The sequence below is a fragment of the Myotis yumanensis genome, unplaced genomic scaffold (genome assembly GCF_028538775.1).
Source record: "Myotis yumanensis isolate MYYU_CA2020_CCGP unplaced genomic scaffold, mMyoYum1.0.hap1 SCAF_3, whole genome shotgun sequence".
In the NCBI taxonomy this organism is placed as follows: Eukaryota; Metazoa; Chordata; class Mammalia; order Chiroptera; family Vespertilionidae; genus Myotis; species Myotis yumanensis.
In genome coordinates, this window is record NW_027223754.1 from 146682430 (window position 1) to 146702387 (window position 19958).

At 43.2% G+C, this 19958-nt stretch overlaps 1 protein-coding gene across 1 annotated transcript in view; it reads right to left on the reverse strand.

The window, feature by feature from the left end:
* Positions 1–14681, reverse strand: part of KCNMB4 (potassium calcium-activated channel subfamily M regulatory beta subunit 4) — a 65979-nt gene extending 51298 nt beyond the window's left edge. Inside the window, exon 1 of the mRNA XM_070409733.1 lies at positions 13881–14681. Within this exon, the coding sequence (XP_070265834.1) occupies positions 13881–14216 (336 nt within the window). The 5' untranslated portion in view covers positions 14217–14681. The remainder of the gene's footprint in view (positions 1–13880) is intronic.
* Positions 14682–19958: the final 5277 nt, after the last annotated feature.

Below are 19958 nucleotides of genomic sequence, written 5' to 3' on the forward strand. Positions count from 1 at the left end.
GGCCCAAACAACTCTGGACGCCAGTCAATATCTATCACGGAGAGCAGAATATAATGAGATCTGTGAACAACAGGCTGTTTGTGGATGTTCACCAGCCACCCCATCTGGGAGCCCTCTGGTCCGCACTCTGGCTGTAAGTCCCGGGCACTCTAAGACATCTTCTGAAAGATCCATGGAAAGGATTCTAGTTTATTAAGTCTTGTCTGTAGGTTGTGCATGCCTATAAATATTGTACGTAGAGTGTCTCTGTTAATTGTTGTTTTGTGTCTTTGTTGTTTGGCTTAATTTGTTTAAAAAAGGGACATACTTCTCTTTGCTGGGGGCTCCAGCTACTTGTAGCAGGCTGAACATGTGGCAGGGATTGCAGGAACTTCCCAGCAGCTGCCACAAATTCTGAATCTTGGGGACCTTTCTTGCTCTCCCTCTCAAGACATCAGCCACTGGAAACTTAGCTATTGGAAGTTCTTGTCTGTCTGTAATGTAACTTGATTACTGATTAATGTTCTTTGCTTACTTTCTTATCTCTAAGGGACTTAGTTTGCACTTCACCATTTTATGAATATAGGGAATTCTTGGTCTCTACTGTTTGGACTTTGTGCCACTAAGAACCCATTTGCTATACTGGGTTAATGTAAAATGAGATTCTAAGGCTAATGTCCCAGTCCACCTTTTGTGAGTACTCATTCATTTACTGTAGGGTTGGGGTTTTTTTTGTTTGTTTCTGTTTTTAAAATCTCTTCTCATATACAAGTTTTCATATTGTTAGTCTACTCAAAAAGAGAAAAATATGGGAAATAATTATTTAAACTCCCCAAGTATTTATCCTAAAGGGCTGGAGCTACTGAAGTAGCCTGGAATAGCCGAAGCAGTGAGGTGGGGGGGAGGGGGCACTCTCCTTGTTAAAAAAAAAAATGATACTTTTATACTAAAGCCGTTAGAGGCCCAGGAGTTACTGCAGGCCTGGGAACAAATTCCAGGACCTGCTATCTCCCCATATACACACCCACCCTTTCTCCAGCCTCCTAAGAGTTGTCAAGGTCATGTTATCTCCATTATGCTTCTTACGGATATGAGTATATTTTCCATTGGAAATATAAGCCTATTTCTAAAAGTAAGGGAAAAAGAAGTTTTTCCTGTATTTGCCTAAGACGCAAAGGTTATATATACACCGAGTGGCCAGATTATTATGACCATCCCATCAGTACAATGAAGTGAATTAATTATGCAAATAATAAAACCTTGAGTATTTGCTTAGGAAGTTTTCAATATTCAGTATTTTTGGAAGTGTCAATAAAGTACTGATGGGGTGGTCATAATAATCTGGCCACTCAGTGTGTGTGTGTGTGTGTGTGTGTGTGTGTATTAAAATCATTGTTATATTAATCGGGAACTTTATTACTTTAAATAAATAAATTACTTAATACTGTTTAATAATAATAATACATAATCTTTTAGTCTAATGTATTTGACTACCTTCCCAGGGTTTGAATTTTAAGAAACTTTTCCTTGACTTAGAATTGGCCTTAGATCATTCCGATAGGCTCCAGAATGCCTCAAGTGTTTGTTTTCTTTCTCATGAAGGAAAATTTCCTACTTAACACATTGCGTACCGCACAGAAATCTCTAAGACATACGCCAGGGACTGCACGTTATTTAAATCATCATAATGCACTTTAGGTGTTGTTTTTCAATAATTATAACATTTTTATTTACAAAAACAATTAAACAATTAAAGTTCCTAGTACTTTGTTAACGTATGGTACTATGTAAAACATTTTCCTCTATGAAGAGGAACAAAAATTACATAAGTATCTAGATTCGCTCCTTTTTCCACGAGCGTGAAAAACGAGAACACTCATGAGCGGTCCTTAATAGATGGTGCGCGAAACACGAGAAAACTCCTGAGCAGTACGAAATGTGTTAAGGTACATAGGAAGCTTTGTCAAATAATAACAACTGTATCATACTTTCATTTATAGCGCTAATTGTTATTCTGGAATATTGTGTTTTGCAGAAAGGACAAGATTCCATGTCATTTACATTACTCTCTATGAAGTATCTGAATGTATAGAAATACTAGCAGGAAAAATCAGAAGAAACAATAATTCTATATAATAAAAGAGAAACATGCAAATTAACCATCCCTCCGCTATGCTCAAGCCACGCCCACCAGCCCATCAGGAGTGAGTATGCAAATTAACCCAACTAAGATGGCAGCAGTCACGGAGCTGGAGCGAACAGGAGGTTTGGGTTGCCCCCGGGGATGGAGGAAGCCAAGCTTCCCACCTGCCCTGGCCGGCCCTTGGCTCTGCTCAAGGCTACAAAGTTTCAATTACAGAAGATAAATAAACCCAGATACCTGCTTCCAGCCTGCTGTGGCCTCTGCTCAAGGAGGGGCTGGGAGCCTGGGTTGCCCAGGCTTCCAGCTGGACCTGGAAGGCTACAAAGTTTCAATTATAGAAGATATATAAATCCCAGGAAAAAAAGAAAAGAAAAAAGGAGAGGCTGGGAGCTTGGGTTGCCGGGGGGGTGTGGCCAGCCTGAAAACGGCCATAAGCCCCTCACCCAGGATGGCCAGGCACCCCAGCGGGACTCCCCCACCCTGAAGAGGCTGTGGACAGCCTGAAAACGGCCCTCAGCCCCTCACCCAGGCTGGCCAGGCACCCCAGCAGGACCCCCACCCTGATCCGGGACACCCTTCAGGGCAAACCAACCGGCCCCCACCCGGCACCAGGCCTCTATCCTATATAGTAAAAGGGTAATATGCAAATTGACCCTAACAGCAGAACAACTGGGAATGACTAGTCACTCTGACACACACTGACCACCAGGGGGCAGAGGCTCAATGCAGGAGCTTCCCCCTGGTGGTTAGTGCGCTCCCACAGGGGGAGCTCTGCTCAGCCACAAGCCAGGCTGATGGCTGCCAGCACAGCGGTGATGGCGGGAGCCTCTCCCGCCTCCTCAGCAGCGCTAAGGATGTCCGACTACAGCTTAGGCCTGCTCCCCACTGGCAAGTGGACATCCCCCAAGGGATCCCAAACTGAGAGAGGGCACAGGCCGGGCTGAGGAACACCCCCCCCAAATTTTTGTGTACCGTGCCTCTAGTTTATTATAGAGCTAAATAAATAGAAAATAATTATATAGTTTTTTAACTTTTGTTAAAAGTATTGCTAATTCTTAAACTTTTTGTATATAAGGAAGCATTTTTAAAGCAATTTGGTAAATTATATATTTCTCTCCCTACCTGTCCCTCCAAAATTTAGCAGTTCTTAATAAGTAGCAATACCTTTCTTTGCATGAATTCAGTAAGACCTATTTTCAATAATAGCTATATTAGCCAAGATAAAAACTGACAATTGTTGAGTGCTCATTCATTTATAGCAGCCATGCCTTTGCTACCTTTTGCAGGACTTGGTCCATCCAGCATTCCACAGGAATCCCCCACAATCCACAGGGGCAGGCCATTGTTGAGCGTGCCCATTCAACATTAGAGAGCATGCTAGTAAAACAAAAAAGGGGGAATATGGGACTCAAGGACCAAGCTATGATGCTATCCAAAGCACTCTTTACCCTTAATTTTTTGAATTTGAATGATCGCTTTTTATCCCCCATAGGGCGTCACTTTACTTCTTTAGCACCAGCTCAGACACCACAGGTCTTGTGGCAAGATGTGGACACTAACAACTGGATGGGACCCAATGAATTATTAACATGGGGGAGAGGCTATGCGTGTGTTTCTATCCCACAGGACCACTGTGGATTCCAGCTCATTGGATTAAACTCTATCATGGCATGGCACGGTGACTACCAGAACTCCTCCAGTCACTATAGTGTAAGTTTTACTAATAACCTTACTGACAATGGCCTGATTTATACCACTCAACCCTATGTCTTTGTTATGGGCCCCAATCTACTAATAAACCATAGTTCATCTTTTCTAGTACAGGTTAGAGAAGGAGCTTATTTTGCATCCTGTATTACCACCCAGAATATTACTTCATTGAACATCAACACTATTATGGTACTTAGGAGACAAAATCCTAATATCTGTTAATCTCACCAGGAAATGGCAAGGTTCATCAGCTATCAAAGTCTTAGAAAGAGCATTGAGCCAATTGTGGCCCAAAAGATTTTTGGGAATGCTCATTGCAGCCATCATCTTGGCTGTTGGTATTCTTACTACTGCCAGCATTGCTGTGGTGGCCCTTTCTGAGTCTGTGAAGACGGTCACATTTGTAGACAATATGGCCTATAAAGTAACTAGGGAATTCACTATACAACAGCACATAGATCAAAAAATATTAGCTAGACTATAGGCATTAGAGGCAGCCAATGAATATCTGGGAGAAAGACAGGGCGCCATGGCATACAGGCAAGTACTTAATTGCGATTGGGAGCATAAGCACATATGTGTCACCCCTTTAAAATGGAACAATAGTCACCAGCAGTGGATCGATGTTAAAAAGCATCTATGGGGAGTCTTTCATGATAACCTTACTGAAGAAGAAAACATGTTGCAAAGGCAAATTAGAGAGTCCTTACTTGCTATCAATAAACATGAAAAACAGATTACTGCTTGGAATACAGTCAAGAAGCATTTGGAGCCGAAACCGGTTTGGCTCAGTGGATAGAGCATCGGCTTGCAGACTGAAAGGTCCCAGGTTCGATTCCGGTCAAGGGCATGTACCTGGGTTGCGGGCACATCCCCAGTAGGAGGTGTGCAGGAGGCAGCGGATTGATGTTTCTCATTGATGTTTCTAACTCTCTATCTCTCTCCCTTCCTCTCTGTAAAAAATCAATAAAATATATTTTTTTTAAAAAAAGAAGCATTTGGAGTGGACAGACCTCACCACATGGTTTCCTAGAATCAATTGGTACCTGATCGGACTAACCATTGCTGTTATTGTAATTCTCTTTGTTTTTCTTAGTCTACAAAATCAGAACTCCAGCAGTGAACACGCTTTGCAGACCCCTACATTCCAAAGCAAAGTTCGAAGCCTCCCTTTGTCTTCTGCAGCCAGCAAAATAAAAAGGGGGAGATGTGGGGAAGCACAGGACTTGGTTGGAAAGTCTGTAGGGAGGATTCTCCAAAAGGTCAGGAGCCTTTGGGGGGACTTTGCCAAAGGCGGCAGCTCCTGCCTTGACTTTTCCAAACAAGTCCAAGCCCCCGGGTGTTTTCCTATAATCTCAATGTTTAGTCTTTAGAAACAACCTTGTAGAAGCATGTGCTATCTCAAGGATACTTTCCCTGTTGATAGTATCTAGAGGTTAATTTTAATTCAAGCTGTTGCTACAATAAAGCCTAAGAAGGCAAGCGAATGGGGCTGTTTGGTTCCAATAGCCAAGCAGTCCCTTAACCCTATCTTTCACACAAACATGTGTTAGAGTAATCATTCATCTGTCGCTCAGGATCTGCTGGTCAGTCCCAGCAGGAAATCAGTGAAAAGATATAGTAATAATTGAAGCAAACAATAATGGCCTTGACTAGGATAGTGACAGTGAAATTTTTAAAAAGTATTAATATCAGTGAATTGTGGTCTCATTGATAGAAACAAAAGATTACAGAATAGAGGCAGGTTTTGGAGAGATAAAGATGAATTTGGTTGACATTTTTATCCTTGAAATAGAGAAAACATAAGGTAATTATGATTGAATCAAATATTTAGCTTTCACTAAGCATTATTATTGTCTGTTTTTCTGTTCTCAATAACTATTTTAAAATAATGTTGTCCTGATATAAACAATTATATAAACATTTGAGGCCCAATGCATGAAATTCGTGTAAGAGTAGGCCTTCACAGCCCCAGCTGCCTCAGCCTCCACAGTGCCAGTTGTTCCAAACAGCAGAACAACTGTCCAGGGAGGTCATCTGGACAGTTGTTCTGCTGTTCGGACATTCGGGCAATTTGCATATTATGCTTTTATTATTATAGATATTCATTACAAAAGAAAAGTTGGATTAAACTTCTAGGATTTAGGATTTAATTTTCTCAATATATGCTGCTATAATATAGTTACATTTTAACTAGTCAAGTGTCCATTTGGTCCACTGCATCAGTTAGACAGATGAACGGTTTAGAAGAATTAAATGAGTGGATAATCCTTCACATGTGCATCACTATGCAAAGACCTTCTAGTGGCCCAACCTACTGTATCCTGCTACTCAACAAAGCAATTACATAAATGAATTTATTTGAATTAGTTTATTTAAAAATATGGTCACAAATTAAATAATTTAATAAACACATGGTTTTAAATTAATAACAATGGTTATTATTTTTAGGTTTATTTCTTTATTAATTTTTTGAAATCTTTATTGTTGAAAGTATTACAGATGTCCTCTTTTTTCCACCATTGACCCCCTCCAACTACCCCCACCCCCTGCCCCAGGCCTTCAACACCCTATTGTCTGTGCCCATGGGTTATACATATATGCATACAAGGTCTGTGGTTGATTACCTCTTAAAAGAAAAGAAGAGGATATTACTACCACTCAAAAAGCACAAATTTTGACACATTGATTTGTGTCCTAGAGAATCCTAAGTCTCAGCATGAAGAATAATTAGAAACATGTAATATTAAAAACCATTCTGTTCAGTATTTTACTGACTGATTATAGTAAATGAAATATATAAATGTACTGTTTATTTAGAAACACAACTGAATATGAAATTCTACTAAGGACTAAAAAAATTTTTAAACCCAAGGTAAATAAAACTTGACATCTTCTTTCATAAATGAGTTCCAAAACCATTTTAATTATACAAAATGTATCAATGACTTATAAAAAGTTTTATAACACTGAGGCAAGCTTATGATAAAATAAATGCATTTTTCCCCCAACATCACAAATCTCTTTTGTAAAAGTAAAAAGTGTCTGGTTAGTGTTTTAAACACATAATTTGAGGGGATCTTACAACTAATTGAGACCTTCATAAATGACATCCACAAATGGAGGTCAGAGATGGATCATGGTAAGTAATCTCGGACAGGAAGATCCCAACAGCCTGCAAATTAGATTGTTTCTAAAGAGCCATATATAGATGGATTATTAATATGTTCTGACCAAGTCTTTAAATATCTAATCATATTACTTATGCTAAATCTTCCTTGGCCTCTCTATTCGTTTCTTATTGCTGCTGTAACAAATTTAGCATCTTAAAACAATACAGATTTGTTATGTTACAATTCTGGAGGTCAGAACTCAGAAGTGGATGTCACTGAGCTAAAATCAACAGCCGCTGGACTGCATTCTTTTCTGGGGGCTCTAAGGGAGAATCCATTTCCTTGCCTCTCCCCACCACCATCACCACCACCACCTCCTTAGAAAAGAAGGCTGCCTGAATTCCTGGCTCATGGCCCACTTCTGTATTCAAAACTAGCAATGGCTGGGTGAGTCTTTCTCAAATTGCATGTCTCTTTTCTTGAACATTTAAGGAACCTTGTGATTATACTGGGCCCACCAGGATCATCTTAATTTAATGTCAACTGATTAGCAACCTTAACTCCACCTGCAACATTAATCCCCTTTGCCATCTTATCTAATAAAGAGGGAATGTGCAGATTGACCATCACACCATAACGGTCAAGATGGCTATGCCCACAGTGGGGGCGGGGATTCTGTAACACAAGATGGCTGCGCCCACAGCAGAGACCGAGTTCCTATAATGAGCCTTACTGAGCAATCAGCAGGGATCTGAGGCTGCATGGCGCTGAGCCGGGGCAGGGGACCTGAGGCTGCACCCCCTGCCTGGTGTGGCTTGATAGGCGACCTCAGGCCATATCCCCGGCCCCAGTGCCAGGCTGGGGGATCTCAGGCTGTGCCCCCACCCAGCAGGGCTTGATGGGGGACCTCAGGCCGCACCTCCGCCTGGCAGGGCTTGATGGGGGACCTCAGGCCACGCCCCCCCCCGGTCCTGGCGCCAGGCTGGGGGACCTCAGGCCGTGTCCCTGCCCAGCAGGGCTCAAGGGAGGACCTCAGGGTGCACCCCCCGCCCAGTGGAGCTTGATGGGGGAACTCAGGCCCTGCCCCCCGGCCTGGGCCAGGGGACCTCAGGCCACGCCCCCTGCCCCAGCACCAGGCCAGGTGACCTGAGGCTGCACCCTCCACCCGGCGGGGCTTGGTGGGGGTGGGGCTGGCCGGGCCTGGATCTAGCCCAATGTGGGTGGGGTCGGCTGGGTCTGGGTCTCACCCGATTTCAAGGAGCACATGGGTGGGAAGGGACTTGAGTCTGGTTCCCATGGTGCGCCCCAGACTCTGACAGGAGGAGGATTTTCATATACATTTTAATAATTTTCTTTCATCTCTGACACTTCTATTATAGAGAAAGGGCAAATAGCAATATTAAAATATTTCCTCTAGAGCATTATGCTAAGTGAAATAAGCCAGTCAATGAAGGAAAAATACCACATGATCTCACTCATTCATGGATAATAGAGACCATTATAAACTTTTGAACAATAATAGATACAGAGGCAGAGCTGCCTCATACTGATTGTCAAACTGCAGCGGGAAGGCCGGGGAGGGTTGGGGGGCAGGAGGGAGGGGGTTAAGAGATCAACTGAAGGGCTTGTATGCATGCATATGAGCATAACTAATGGACATAAGACACTGGGGGGTAGGGGAAGCCGGGGTATTGTCAAGGGCGGGGGGAAAAAAAAAGGACACATATGTAATACCCTTTGTAATGCTTTAAGCAATAAAAAAAATAAAAAAATAAATATATAAAAAAAAATTAAAAAAAAAAAATATTTCCTCTAATTAATCCTCTTTAAATGTGCATGAATTTCGTGCACTGGGTCACTAGTCTATATATATATATATATATATATATAAAAGCCAGCGGTTCTCAACCTGTGGGTCTCGACCCCTTTGGGGGGTCAAAAGACCCTTTCACAGGGGTTGCCTGAGACCACCGGAAAACACATATAATTACATATTGTTTTTGTGATTTAATCACTATGCTTTAATTATAACAATGAAATTTGTAACAATGAAATTGGGGGTCACCACATGAGGAACTGTATTAAAGGGTCGTGGCATTAGGAAGGTTGAGAACCACTGGCCTAAGCGAACGTTTGACCATTTGACCAGTAGCTATGACACTCACTGAACACCAGGGGGCAGATGCTTAACCCACAGGCATGGAAACATGGAACAGACTGATGAATCTCAGACGGAAGGGGGGAGGGGGAGGGCAGGAAGAGATTAACCAAAGATTTTATATGCATACTAGAGGCCCGGCGCACAGAGTTGTGCACCAGTGGGGTCCCTTGGCCTGGCCTGTGGGGATCAGGCTGAAACCGGCAGTCCAACATCCCCTGAGGGGTCCCAGATTGCTAGGCTGAGGGACCCCACCAGTGCACAAATCCATGCACTGGGATTCTAATGTAATATAAGATATTCACAGGTTCTGGGGATTAGGATGTAGACATTTTGGGCAGGGAGAGGGGGGGCATATTATTCTTTCTACCATGGTTTCCCCATGTCTGACCATCCTAGCTCTCAAGGTCTTCTTCACTACTGATCCCAATATACTCTCCTGCATTACCCCCAAAACTCTGCTCTTTGTAGCCTCAGTTCCAGCCACACCAGTCTATCTGCTAATCCCCTGAAATACCCCATCCTGGAAGAGCTCCACAGCTGTACTCCTGGCATTTTCTCTTCCTGATATTCTCCTTCATGCCTTGCCACCTTTCCTTCCAAGATGAAAATTCCTTTCATTCTCAAAATTGTGGCAGATGTTTTATTTTCCATGAAGCTTTACCCCTAACCTTTCTTCTCTAGATGTTTATATCATATCAGAGAGAGAAAAAAACTCAAAGCAAAAATGAAACATAGCTTCTAATCACCCACTTTCTCTTGTTCTACATATAGGAGGCCTGTTTTAAAAATTCACCATTTCTTTGCCACCCAATGTATATGTTGATGCAAAAGCAAACATCTGGAATTGCCAACGTTTATTTCATTTATATTTAACCAATTTAAAATTATCATTTTAAATTTCCACACTACAATTGATCCTTGAACAACGTGGGGTTAGGGACACCAACATTCCACACAGTCAAAAATTCATTTACAATATTTGACTCCCCCCAAACTTTACTAATAGTCTACAGTAGACAGAAGTCTTAGCAGTAACATCAACAGTTGATTAACACATACTGTTTATGTTACTGTATGTTATATGTGTTATATACTGTATTCTTGCAAGAGAGTAAGCTAGAGAAAAGAAAATGTTATTAAGAAAAATCATAATGAAGAAAAATACATTTACTGTATTACTGAAAAAAATCCACGTATAAGTGGACCCATGAATTTCAAACCCATGTAGTTCAAGGGTCAACTATAATTTTAAATGACTTTCTTGTCCTTCAGAATTTTCTTGAGTCCCTCCTTTTATACCAGCTCTCTCTATTCATTCAGTAGCATCAGTAATATCTTTTGACCTAAAAACACAATCATTAATCATGATGAATCCTTTTGGTTCTTATTTTACTTTTCTTGCAAAATAGAGGAGTACATTTTATAAGCCAGTGGCTTTGACCCTGTCTGCACATTAAAATCACTTCCAGAACTGTTTAATAAACATTCATGTCCAGGCCCATCCAAGACCAAGCCTGAATCTCTGAGGGATGGACCCAGTGAGAATTTTGTTAAAGTTCCCCCAGTGATTCTCATGTGCAGTTATAGTTGAGAATCAAAGTCCTTGGCACACACAAGTCATAAAGAAGTAATGCAGCGGTGGAATAGTAGCAAGCAGGAGCTGATCCCAAATTTGGATTTTAATAGAATTAATTCTCAGATCAGATATTGCCCTGTATATAATTACTTGACTTTAATACTGTATTACATGACTGGATACAGTGATCACTTTAGATAATAAGAATATGATTCAAAACATAAACAAGTTGAACAAGACTTGAAGATATTTTAAATAAATTATTAGTCAAATTTATTCATACCATCTTCTTTAGTACTCTATGGCTTAAGAAGTTATATATTTGCAATATTTTTCTCTTTCCCTGCCTTTTACTGTAATTAAGACAACAAATTGAAAGGAAGGGGACAGTCCTTGTTCTCTTTTTTCTAAGAAGTGATTTCCTACATGATTTCTTGTGGTAATGGATCATGAATGGATCATGAATGGATCATGTGGGGTGAGTAGGATTCATGGCACTGTAGGAAACCCAGACACTGCAGACAAAGGGAGTGGGTGGGAACGAGGCCTTCAATAAAGTGGTAAGGTGAGGCAAAAACAGTGATGTAGGCAGCCAAAATGCAAGGGCAATGAGCAATGAGTCTTGCCTGATAACAAGGACACTGTGGAAACATTCTGCTTATGACTCTGGCACAATATTTCAGTTACATTGAATTTTTCCATTACTAACTGCTTATGAGCATTTCCAAACTGAGCATTTAATTGCCCCAAAGTAGAAAGATGAGTATAAAAGAACGTATGTTCTATAAATGCTATAAAGCAGTCATAATTTGGATAGATATACACTGATTTGGCTGAGGAAACTTTGACTAAATTAACTGGGGTGTTCCTCATTATTTTCTGTAATAGAAATAGATGGTCCTTGAGTTCTGTCATTTCTTGAATAACTTTATACCATGTTATTTTGTTCAGATACTTCTTCAAAACAATGGTTGTTGCTAGGATCTGAACTAGCACTGGAAGAAAATAGATTATTTGTAACAAAAAGAGATAGGGAAAATTGTAGTATTACATAAAGCATTATGACTACTTCCAAATGATTTTAAAATCTATGCCCTAATGATCCCAATTTACTTTTTCTGCCAGATGCTTCAAAATTGCATGGAAATTGGGAAGCAGCCTTTTTGAAGTAAATTCTAACTTTTCAATGTCTTGATTAAATATTAGCCATTTGCTCATTTATGTGCATGTATTTTATTAGTGACTGAACCACTATCTTAAACCAATTAGCAATGTTTCATCAATTTTAACAACACCTCCTAAATGATACACTACAATATAATTTCTAAATCACTATTACCGCTTGGCAACTTTCTTTTATATTAATGGTTAAATCTTTTTTTAAAAGGTGAGGTTTCTAAAACCCTGACATTTCTTTTGAAATTCCTGAGCATTAAGCAGATTAACTTACATTTGTCTTTGAAACATTGCTTCTTCAAGACTTTGAACACTATGCTCTTACCTAAATTCTGTATGTCCATGTTTGTTTACATGTCCTCTTCATTTTTAAGGTTAATGAATATACATTTGTCAGCAGGGCCATCTTTTTTAAGAGGAGTGGTATTTTTTTTTAAAAGGTACTCCTTTGTAAAAATGTCCCAAATTCAAGAATTTACTGTTTAGAAAACAAGATCAGGGGCTTTGCCCCAGAGAAATCATAAGCTTATGTTAAATACTTAAAAAACATTGATATATACTTTTTCTTCTTTTGGATGGATATAATTGTATCTTGTCACATTTAACAAAGTTTTCCTGTGTACACAAGATTTACTCCCTTTTGGACTAGTTTCCTCCTTGATCTTCAAGCACGGCCCTCGTAGAGGGAAAATGTCAGTAACTTTAAAAGAAGACACCACCTTCACTTTGATAGTTAAGCAACAAGAATATTTAAAAAGACCAAGAGAAGAAGAAGAAGAAAGAAAACCCTTCTTGCAGAAGCAGGTGTACTACAAAACTCAATTAGTTCACAGACTGAGGACACAGCTTTTTATAAGTTTTTTCTCCTTTGGGAACAGTTTTTTGAGTCTTCCTCTCTGCTCTCCATCCCGCGAGTCCTAACTAGGTTTTCTCTTTTTTGCTTGTGAGACGGAAAAAAAGTGGCCAGGAAAGGAGTATTTGGTGCACTTACCGACGGTTTTCTATTTTCAGTAAATTTGACCATTCTCCAAATGGCTTCCAATTGTCCCTAGACACAGAATCACTAGGCTCCCTCTAGATCAGCGGTTCTCAACCTGTGGGTCGTGACCCCTTTGGGGGTCGAACGACCCTTTCACAGGGGTCGCCTAAGACCATCGGAAAACACATATATAATTACATATTGTTCTTGTGATTAATCACTATGCTTTAATTATGTTCAATTTGTAACAATGAAAATACATCCTGCATATCAGATATTTACATTACGATTCATAACAGTAGCAAAATTACAGTTATGAAGTAGCAACGAAAATAGTTTTATGGTTGGGGGTCACCACAACATGAGGAACTGTATTAAAGGGTCGTGGCATTAGGAAGGTTGAGAACCGCTGCTCTAGATCTTTTGGGGAATCTATTTCATGAAAACTTGGAGTCCTCTGTACCCAAAGGACCTATGCAGAATTTCACATTTGATTCTGTATCATTTATCAACCCTCAAAAGCTCACCTGTGGACCCCAAGTTAAAATGTTTGTCTAGAGTTAAAAGGCAAGGAGCCCTCGAACACCTTTCAAGGGGCTCAAATACCTCCTCCGCCTTGCAAGGCGAGTCCTTTCAGTGGCCAGTGGGAGCTCGGACTTTGACCAGAGTAGGTGGATCCCTGCTACCCACTGACTGGCTCAGATTAGAGGAAAAGTTAAGTTCCCGCTCCTCACATTTCTCCAAAGCCCATCCTGTATGCGCCGGACCCGACCTGGGCCAAGGCCTCCAAATCTGAGACCAGGCACCACAAGTGCGTCCAGAAAGCCCCAGGGCACCGCGGGTCGCCGCACACAAACCCACCTAAAGCACCGGCCCGGGCTCCCCGACGTACTTGCCGCAGGTTTCAGCACCGCCTCGGAAGCCAGGTCTCCTCCCAGCCACGCGCGCGCACTCCGAGCCCAGCCCGCGCGGGGTCCGCCGCGGAGGCTCCCCAAACCCCAAGACCTGTGCGGGAGCGAGGCATCCTTCGCGGGAGTCCTTACCTTGGGGTTGGTCAGGAGCTGGTGCTCGTCGCTGTGCAGCAGCGCCCTGGAGTTGGACTCGGAGTTGTTCACGTAGACCTGGACGCAGGGGTACTGCGCGGTGCCCCTGCAGTCGGCGCCACAGGTGAAGGTGCACTCGAACACCTCGCCGATCTGCTGCACCGACAGCACCGTGCAGTTGGCCGCCGTGGCTTGCAGATCCTGCAGCGCGGGACTGAGCCAGCAGAAGCCGAAGATGAAGAGCGACACGACCCCGGAGATGATGAGAAACAAGCCGAGCCGGATGCTCTTGTCCTCGGCTTCCGTGTACTCGTAAGCCACCCGGAGCTTCGCCATCGCCCCCCAATCCCGGCGACTGGCGCGCTCCCCCCGCCCCTCCCGCCCCCGGCGCCGAGCCCGACCGCCTCGGGCGGGAGGAGCCGCCGCCGCCGCCGCCGCGCGACAGCAGGGGAGTGGGCGGCGAGAGGGAGCGCGCGAGAACAAAGGGGCCGAGGCCGGCGACGCCCCCGGAGGCGGCAGCGCCTCCACTTGCAGCCCCGCCGCCGCCCGTGTCCCGAAGGCTCGCGCTGCTGCCGCGGCTCAGAGCCTCCTGCACCCTCGGGCGCGAGGAGCGCACCGGCGGCTCCGGCCTCCAGCGCCCCCTGCCAGCCTCCGCCCGCGCGCTCTCCCGGCCTCCCCCACCCCGCCTCCTCGCGCCCGGAGTCTCCCCGTCTTCATCGCTCGCCTGCCGCTGCTCCGCGACTCGCCGGGCAAGCTGCCCCGGGGGCAGGAGCGGCTGGGTCGGAGTGAGCAGAGGGGGGCACCCCCTAACCGGAGGCGACTCCGCCCAGCCGCTCCCTCCGCGGACCCCGCCCTCCCGTCCCGCCCCGCTCGGGGCGTCTCCCGTGGGCCCCGGGCGGCGAGCGCGGGGGATAGCGGCTGGTGACTGGGTCCTAGTTCAGTTCCCTTGGAGGGACGTCCGAGATGAAAGCTTAGGATCAATGTAGCCTAACTGGAGTGAAAGTTAAAAAGAAAAGAAAAAGAAGAAAAAAGGAGGAGGAGGAGGCGTAGCGCAAGCAGAGCGGCGGGAATCTTGAACCCATACGAGGACTGGTCAGCAGCAGGGAGAGTGAGCAGCGGGCGCTCCCGGGAAACCGGCGGCTGGAAGCGGGGCTGGGGCGCCCGGGAGGAATCCTGCCACGGTTCCCACGCTCCCGGCGGGCATGCGGCGGGGCCGGGGGCGTGACCCGGCCGCCGGCCTCCTCCCTCCCTCCTACCCCTTCGGCGAGCGCGGTATGGGTCTGGCCGCAGGGCAGCATATGGGAGTGAATGAGGCCGGATCAGGCGGGATTTGCCGTGCCGGCAACGCGCGGGGGAGGTGGGGGGGGGGGGGGGGGTGCGACTGGTAAGACCAAGGTCCCTCTCTGTCTGGATCCTGGGTGACTTCGCAGCACCTTGTTTCTCGCAGCTGGTCGACCCCAACTCGATTTGCCCCGCGTCTGGGACTGGCTGAGTAGGGGGCGAAGGAAAGCCGTGGAGAAGCTTGCAGCCCTGGAAGGAGACACTACTTTCTCCGTTAGCACCGTCCCCTCGTCGGGGACTCCCGAGAACAGAATCCTTTCTGTTCAGTTTCCCTCCAAGGAGTCCTGCCACGCTGGACCCGCCCGGGATTGTAGATGGGCTTCCCAGGGGCGCTGCGCAGGGCAGACCCACTCTGGGACAGGTACTGTTCCCAGAGCTGCGTCCTGCTCCCTCAATTCTGCCCGTTGCTCCGCCACCCCCACCTTCCCGAGCCTTCTTCCTTCAGCCACTATTCATGACTTCTCTTTTGAGTTAAGATTAATTTTTTTCAAACCACATTCTATCATAATATTAAACTCGAGAACGTCTTCGACCTTTTTAGGTAATCAATCAGAACGTTCACTTCTTTGCCAAATATGTAAACATACCCTTTTCTTGATTTACAAGTCCCAAATGAATATACTCTTGAATCAGTTATGTTCCTGATGAATATGAAAACATCCAATCATGGAATTCTTGATTTCTCTTCTTGGATTTCAATTGTTACTTAACTGGTACTGAGGACCTTTCAGCTGGGGCAAAGCAGGTTTAAATACAGGAAGACCCCAAGAGTTCTGAATAAATTAAGACGCGGGTTTGGAAATTTTTCAAATCAGGAAGACACTTTTTATTTTTATACCTTTCAAGTTTTGAGAGAGTAGATTTCCTTTTTTTTTTTTTAACCTAGGGATTATGTTACTCTTCTTTCTTCCTGTTGGCATAAAGACAATTTGTTAGTGATTAGTACAGTACCTGAAAGGAAAGGTGAGCTTAATCATTGAAATAGCTTAACCTGAGAGAGTTCTTCAGTCTGGATCTCTTTCCTACTGCAGGTTGTACTGATCTTCCTTTTGGGGAAGGCTAAAGCCAGTCTAGACATGAGGCCGGGGTGAGATCCAGTTACTATAGCTTGGTATGCTGAGCAACTTAAACTTGAGACAGAATTAACTCCTATTAGTGCTCAGAAAACACAGGGATGGGGTGTCTAAAAATAATTTAATGAACATGATTCATTTTTCAATGAATGAACTCTCTGCCTCAAATCTGAAGCAAGATGGTCTTCTCAGTCTAGAAAAGAAAAATCAGAAACTTCTGCCTTAATTTAATCTTAAATATTCAAGGGCTTTCAAATCCCTCCTTTTTTAGTTCTTCATTTAGTCACTTTCCTTCCTTTAATGATTCTTAAAGCATTTGAAGAAACTGTTGCCAGCTAGCCTTCTGTTCTTTAAACATTTACTTTTCTTCTTTTATTTCCTACTTTTAAATTAGTTGGCTTCTCCTCTGAGCCCTTTCATTATCATGTCTTTCTTATGGAAAGTCAAACATATCAAAAGACTTCCCAAATAAAGTCAGTGTTTATTTTACCCTTAATACAACACTGTGTTGCTATTAGCTTCTTTTTCTTGAGGTGGGGCTGCCTTACCACATTCCCAAGGAAGATTGGATCTGTCAGCCCCTCAGTTTCTGAAAACGGATCACAATTGACTAAGTCAGAATAGTACTAAGAACCCCAGGCACCTGCTCTTATGGAAGGCAGAGGCAGCACAGAAACACACACACACACACACACACACACACACACACACACACACGTCCTTTCTTTGCATAATTTTCCACAAATTAAAATTAAGATTAAAAATCTTATACTCAGATGCAGACTGACTTATCTGATATACATCACAGTGTGCTGCAATGCTTTCAGGAAAATCATGGCCACACCTTGATGAAATCCTTTTTGAAGGAAAAAGACCTCTCTAAAACATTAAAGCCATTGTTATTTATAATTTGTTCTCATGTTCAGTATTCAAGAAGTCCTCTGAAGCCCTGGGTGGGTAGCTCAGTTGGTTGGAGTGTCATCCCAATACACCAGGGTTGCAGGTTCAACCCCTGGTCAACTTAGAAGAGTCAACTGATGAATGCATAAATAAGTGGGACAACGAGTTGATGTTTCTCCCTCTCTCTCCCTTCCTCTCTCTCTAAAATATCAGTCAAAAGTAAAAAATTTAATAAGCATAACCAATGGACGCAAGACACTGGGGTTGGGGGTGAGGGCATGTGCTGGAGGGTAGGGGAGGTGGGGAGGGGAGGTCAATGGGGAAAAAAGGAAACATGTACTACTATTTGTAATACTTTAAACAATAAAATAAAAAATTTTAAAAACAACATAAAATGGCCCTAACCGGTTTGGCTCAGTGGATAGAGCTTCGGCCTGCGGACTCAAGGGTCCCAGGTTTGATTCCGGTCAAGGGCATGTACCTTGGTTGTGGGCATATACCCAGTAGAGGGTGTGCAGGAGGCAGCTGATCCATGTTTCTCTCTCATCGATGTTTCTAACTCTCTATCCCTCTTCCTTCCTCTCTGTAAAAAATCAATAAAATATATTTTTAAAAAAGAATAAAAAAATAAAAACAACATAAAATGTAGTCAAACGTGGCAAACTAATGAAGACAGTGCATGCACAAATAAAGTGTGAGAAACTACAAAAAAGGTAAATTTTTAAAAAACCTGTGACTGATGTTAAAGTTGCAATATACAATTTCATATGTATATATACCCTTATTAAAGGATTCTAAAAAGAATTATCATAAGGAGGGCTTTGGTATCCTAGGAATAGAAGGGAATTTAGAACATGTTGGGAAAATGTTTATACACTGGCACATTGTGAAGTTTTTCAATAACAAACTGCTACTGTACACTTTAATAGCTAAAATACATAAGGGAGAAAATTAATGTTGTTTCACCACCTTTTCTTATTAGAATTGACATTCTGGATAGATTTTAGATGGTTGCAACTAGACTACTTAGATAAGAATGAACAAATGAAGCCCTGGCCGGGTAGCTCAGTTGGTTAGAGTGTCATCCCCATAGGCCAAGGTTCCGGTTTCCATCCCCAGTCAGTGCACACACAACAATCAACCAATGAATACAAAAGTAAATGGAACAGCAAATTGATGGCTCTCTTTTGCTCCCCCCCCCCCCCCAAATAAAACAAAACAAAAAACTGGTAAAATTAAAAAATAGACTAATGAGCCCTAACGGGTTTTGCTCAGTGGATAGAGTGTCGGCCTGCGGACTGAAAGGTACCAGGTTCGATTCCGGTCAAGGGCATGTACCTTGGTTGCGGGCACATCCCCAGGAGTGTACTGGGCTGCATATCTGGCACTTCGGCCAGACGGGGCGCACTGTGCTGTCTGTTCCTAAAACACATAGATAGGAAGGTACTGACATCAGGCCAGGCCTTGAGATATGGTCTCATGGCCCCTTCCCGGCACTCTGTACTCTCTGTTCCTAGAACACATAGTTCGGAAGGTAGTCACTGTATGATGCTATACTGTGTCGAGAACTAATTATGTAAACAAGGCTTTGTAATGTGGTTTTTGCAAATAAAAATTCTGTAATTCCTATAGTTTGGGCTGCAGTTCAGCCTCTGCTCCGGCAGGGTGCTGTAACTGTAGTCAGCTGGCCAGCTTAATAAAGACTCTTAAATTTAAATTCTGAGTCGGTGGTCTATCTCGCTGAGTGAACCCATCACAGTAGGAGGTGTGCAGGAGGCAGCTAATCAATGTTTCTCTCTCATCAATGTTTCTAGCTCTCTATCCCTCTCCCTTCCTCTCTGTAAAATATCAATAAAATATATTTAAAAAAAATAGACTAATGAAAGTATGAGTGATCCAACAAAGAAAACCTTATAGTCAAATTTTAATCCTTTGCATTCCACCTATATAATTGTAGATTTTGTTATTGTCACAGAAAATGACATTTGGTCGTAACTTAAAAACGTTTACATTGTACTAAATCATTTCCAGCTTACTGATATCAAGAAATTAACTTTCTTGCCTTGGCCAGTTGTGGCTAATTGGTTGGGCGTCATCTCGTGCACCAAAGGGTTGCTGGTTCAATTCCTGGCCAAGGCCACAGGCCCAGGTTGCAGCTTAGCTTCCTGGTAGGGGGCAGGCAGGGAGCAGCCAATGGATGTTTGCTTCTCCTCCCCTCCTCTCTTTAAAAAATCAATAAAGATTCTTTTATGCTATGCTTCATTGTAAATATTTATTATTAGCCTCAGAATTAAAAATTTCCTATGTGGCCACTATTTTTTCTAATTATTTAAAAAATTTTCCTGTCCATAAACCTTACTTATTACATTGAATATATAATTATTACTGAAAACACTCCCTATTTTTAGATATTTATAATCATAAGAGGAAGTGATCTTTTTTAAAAATATATTTTATTGATTTTTTTACAGAGAGGAAGGGAGAGGAATAGAGAGTCAGAAACATTGATGAGAGAGAAACATTGATCAGCTGCCTCCTGCACACCCACTACTGGGTATATGCCCGAAACCAAGGTACATGCCCTTGACCAGAATGGAACGTGGGACCCTTCAGTCTGCAGTCTGACGCTTTATCCACTGATCCAAACTGGTTAGGGCAAGAGGAAGTGATCTTAAATATTACCTAGTCAGTGGTCGGCAAACTGCGGCTCATGAGCCACATGCAGCTCTTTGGCCCCATGAGTGTGGCTCTTCCATAAAATACC